Source organism: Microtus pennsylvanicus, chromosome 7, assembly GCF_037038515.1.
Source record: "Microtus pennsylvanicus isolate mMicPen1 chromosome 7, mMicPen1.hap1, whole genome shotgun sequence".
Taxonomy (NCBI): Eukaryota; Metazoa; Chordata; class Mammalia; order Rodentia; family Cricetidae; genus Microtus; species Microtus pennsylvanicus.
In genome coordinates, this window is record NC_134585.1 from 56,411,254 (window position 1) to 56,415,565 (window position 4,312).

The window sequence follows — 4,312 nt, forward strand, 5'->3', positions numbered from 1 at the left end:
GTGAGAAGGCATGGAGTCAACCACATAGGCTCTGGAAGTCAGGTGACTATGAAAAGCCAAACCCTTTATTGATGGTACGGGCAGGCCTCTCATAGCCCATCCCAAGGTCCCATTGCTCAGGTGGCCAATTCTTCTGTGTTGTTCTTCCTTCACTGGCATCTCTGGTCATTTGTCCGTTAGTCAGCTGTCTCTGAAAATAGCGGCAGGCCTTGGATTGGCTCAGGGATGAAGTTCCTTCCATGCATGCTCCTGTGGGCTGGTTTTGGCAGGACGGCTGAGGCTTGGGTAGGCTGGTTGACAGTTTCTCCTACAAGCTGGGACCAGAAGCTCCTCTCTTTTATGGCGAATCATTAATATGTATTGTCCAGATTAGGCTTTGCTCATTAGTTACTACTGAGTGTCCAGATATTTACATGAGGCATTAACAACAGAGGGAAAACTCCTAAATAATCTCTATTTAAGTTGAACTTCCTATGATAAACTAATAAAAAACATTTTCTTAACGATATATAAAAACAACAAATAACAGCCAAATTTAAAAAAAGTACATAACAAAAAACAGAACTAGTAAAACATGGGGGTTTAAACTGAAGCACAGGCTTGAATTCTGTATCCATTGTCCCTGTCAATCAGATTCAAGGACATGCATTGTTGCAGTTTTGCCGGAGGGTTGGAGAGGAAGAAGTGACCAAGGTGATGATCAGCATGAGGTGGGCATCTCAGTCACTACTGTGGCAGAGGGAGGTGTTTTAGATGTTGTGGGTAACGGTCCACAATGCACAACCGGAGCTGGGGAGGTGGTGGCTCAGTGGGCAGATGGGCCTTCTGTCCAGCCCTGGGTCAGGAAAGCAGTGCCGGGGCAGCAGTAAGCTTAAGAAGATATGGACAGGCAGCTCAGAACCTGTAGCTGGAGTATGGATGCAGGAGCCTCTTGCCCTGGGTTGCATGCAGGGCCACAACTGAGCTTCTGTCCTGGCTCCCTCCTGCAGCAGGCACTCCTTGCCAGGGCTGAAATTGTCCTATGCCACTTCCGTTTGCCCAGGTGGGGTGGGCAGGCAGCAGCAGCACAGTGCTCTCAGGGCACTGGAAATGCGTTTTTTCATGAGCTTCCAGCCCCGGAGTGGCCTGGTTCCAGAGGCTGCAGGTACAAGCTGGGGCTGGTCACTGGGCACTTCTGGCTCTCTGGATTCTTCCTCTTCGGTGAAGGCCATGTTCACCAGGCCTACGCAGTTGCCATTCAGAGGTGGATCAGGGGAGGAGGATTCATCTGCCAGGCTATCCAGTGACATCATGGTGACTGTGGTGTCCCCGTCCCCTGTAGCTGGGTTGATGGTTTCAGTGGCCAATGCGTCTCCTTCTGGGGCTGTGTTATCTGGATAGTGCAGCGCCTCTGGGCAGGTGTGTGTGTGGAGCAGGTGTGTGTGAGTGCTCTCCCCTCTGGACAGCAGAGCCGGTTGGCTGTGGCTCCTCTTCAAGGCACCAGGGACGCTAGTAGCGACTGCAGGGATGATGTGTTGCAGACTGCTATCCCCAGAGCTCACTTTAAATTTAAGGATGTTAATGGTAGCTGTTAGGTTTGACTGTGGGTCTTTTAGAGATGACACCACCTGCTCGCAGGTGTACCCGATGTTACACATGGTCTCCACAACCTTGGGGAGGATTTCCTTGGCAGGAGGTGTTACGTGTTCCTGAATACGGCCCAGCCAAGGTCGTTCCACAAGGCGAGATGATGTGAGCCTGAACCAAATGTAACCGGTGAGCAGTCTGGCCAACATGAGATAACACGGCCTGGAAAGATGGTATGGAATGCGGCACGGGGTGGTGGTGATCAGATGGTACAGAGCTTCGGGGGTCGATTCTACATAGGGCAAGTGTCCGGTGACCAGGACGTAGAAGACAATCCCTAAGCTCCACATATCCCCTGCCAGAGCGTCATACGGTGTTCCGGCCAAGATCTCTGGGGCCAAATATGGCAAGGAGCCCCACAGATCCTCCAGCATCTGGCCCTCTACGAGCTGAGTGGCCAACCCAAAATCACAAAGTTTGACTTTGCCACCTTCCCCCAGCAGGATGTTTTCTAATTTGATGTCGCGGTGCGCGATCAGTCTTTGGTGCAGGAAGTGCACAGCAGAGGCCAACTGGTTGAATATAGGTCTAGCCTCCTCCTCGGTTAGACAGCCCACCTCATCGATCAACGTCACCAGATCTTTCCCTTCCAGATATTCCATGACCAGATAAGTGGTCCGCAGCGTGTTGATTGCGTGGAAGAACTGGATGATGTTCCTGTGATGTAAGGACTTATGGATGGCCACCTCAGAGTTGATGTATTCCTCCTCATTGTACTCTTTCTCGAGCACCTTGATGGCCACCTGCGTTTTTGTGGGAAGGTGCTGGGCAAGGATCACCTCCCCAAATGCACCACAACCTAGTGATGATAAAAATTTATAATTCTTCTTGAGGATGTCCTCTTCCCGGGGGCTGGCCATCATGGCTACCTCAAGTTCTCTGTATTTTGGGCAATTTCAGGGACACACGATGCTAGGGGAGAAATGATATAGTTTTAGAAATGGAAGTTTATAGGTATGAATTCTCTGTCTTGAAATCTGAGATAACACAAACAACCTAATGATGCCTTTAAGACCAAGAAGTACAAGAATAACCCAGAGGGCAATTGACATAAAGACACTGAACAAGAGCGTAGCAGCATCTGTTCAGATTCTGGGGAAGAGCCCATACTCAGAAACAGGGACCTCTGAACTTTTATGCTCTGTGGAAAGTAGCTACACATAGAGAAAATCTCATCTAAGAGACACAAAGTCCACAAAGAGAAATATGATATTTTCTTCTCCTGTGCGTTTGAGGAAGAGGACAGCTGAGCCTTTATCAAAGAAAGAGTATTAGTCACAGAGATGGAGTGGAGGAAGCGATAGAGCAGGAGAGTTTGGCCAAAATGCAGGCTAGGCATGGATGGGAAATTTATAATGAAATTGCTATTGTTAGTTTACAGTAACACGTGTTCCAGCTGAAGAAAATTGAAACCGCAGTTGAAAAAAGTAAAAAATAAATAAATTTTGAAACAGGAAATTGGGTGATAATGAAAAAATAGATACAACATTTATAAATCAAACCTAGGATATAAACTAATAGCATACATGTAAACATGGATTAGCAAAACTTAACCCTAAAACCAAAACCAATGAATTGGAAAGAACTCACTCTAACAAAGTCCAGTAGACTGGAGATTCTGTTATAGGCAATCTTTAGTAGACTTGTTTTGTAGAGTAGTGACTCCCAGATAAAGGACAGGAACCAGCGCAGGCAGTGCCTAAAACAGAATAGTTGTTAGCATACTTCATAATGCTTCCTTGTGATGTCACCCAAATGAGTAGACTAATCATGGCTTCCATAACTGACAGTGGTTTTGGCCAAGTTCTGTAACACAACTAGTGCCCTGAGTATTTTGCTCATGGCTGGCACCAAATCCCAGACCAGAATCAACTCCAGGGAGGAAGGGTTTGTGTGTGTGTGTGTGTGTGTGTGTGTGTGTGTTTGTGCACACACGTGTACACACTTTCAAGAGACACTGAAGCCATGTTGGTGGCACGTCTCCTTCCCAAATAGAGCTGGTGTTTAGGTGGTTGGTGACACTGAATAAGAAGTTATCTATCACCAAGTGGCACACACATCCATACATTCCACAAATTCCCAAACAAGGAGTCAAATATTCAACACATCTGACCATCAACAATCCTACTGTGGTACTTTGAATTAGAAATGTCTGATACAAATAGGGTGTTTGAACACATGGACACACAAGGAAGGTAGATGGTACAGTTTGGGAACTTTTCAATTTGAATCAGTAGAAGCAGAACTCCATCCGTGGCACTGTCCTTGAGAAGAATTAGCATAGTCTTCATGTCCTCTTCTACTTCTTGCTTGAGTTTGAGTTGGTGACATCTCAATCTCCTGCACGTTCCTTCAGGATTCCAGCTAGCTTCTATGACCCATGACCCATCTTGTCCCTCCAAAACTAAGTCAGACAGATATGCTCACTCTCTCTTAAGATGCTATGTTTATAAACTTCTATCACAACAGAATGCTAACCAATAAACATGGGCTTAGCAGAGCCGGTTGCTCCCCATCCCCACCCTACCCATGCTGCCCAGAAGTCAAGGCAGACTCATTGCTGTCACACAGTCACACATTGACTGTGTCTCTTTCATCCACCTCCATCAGAGAAAGAATGGACCCTTCAAGTAGCCTGAATTCCTGGCCACATCCTCTGTAGTGTAGCATGGGTCTCATACTAAAT

At 47.0% G+C, this 4,312-nt stretch overlaps 1 protein-coding gene across 1 annotated transcript; it reads right to left on the minus strand.

Moving 5' to 3' along the window:
• Positions 1 to 1,019: 1,019 nt before the first annotated feature.
• LOC142854010 (sperm motility kinase-like) lies at positions 1,020 to 2,486 on the minus strand. Its single transcript, XM_075979154.1, has one exon. It carries the CDS (start codon positions 2,484 to 2,486, stop codon positions 1,020 to 1,022), a length of 1,467 nt encoding a protein of 488 aa, XP_075835269.1.
• Between the last annotated feature and the right edge of the window lie 1,826 nt (positions 2,487 to 4,312).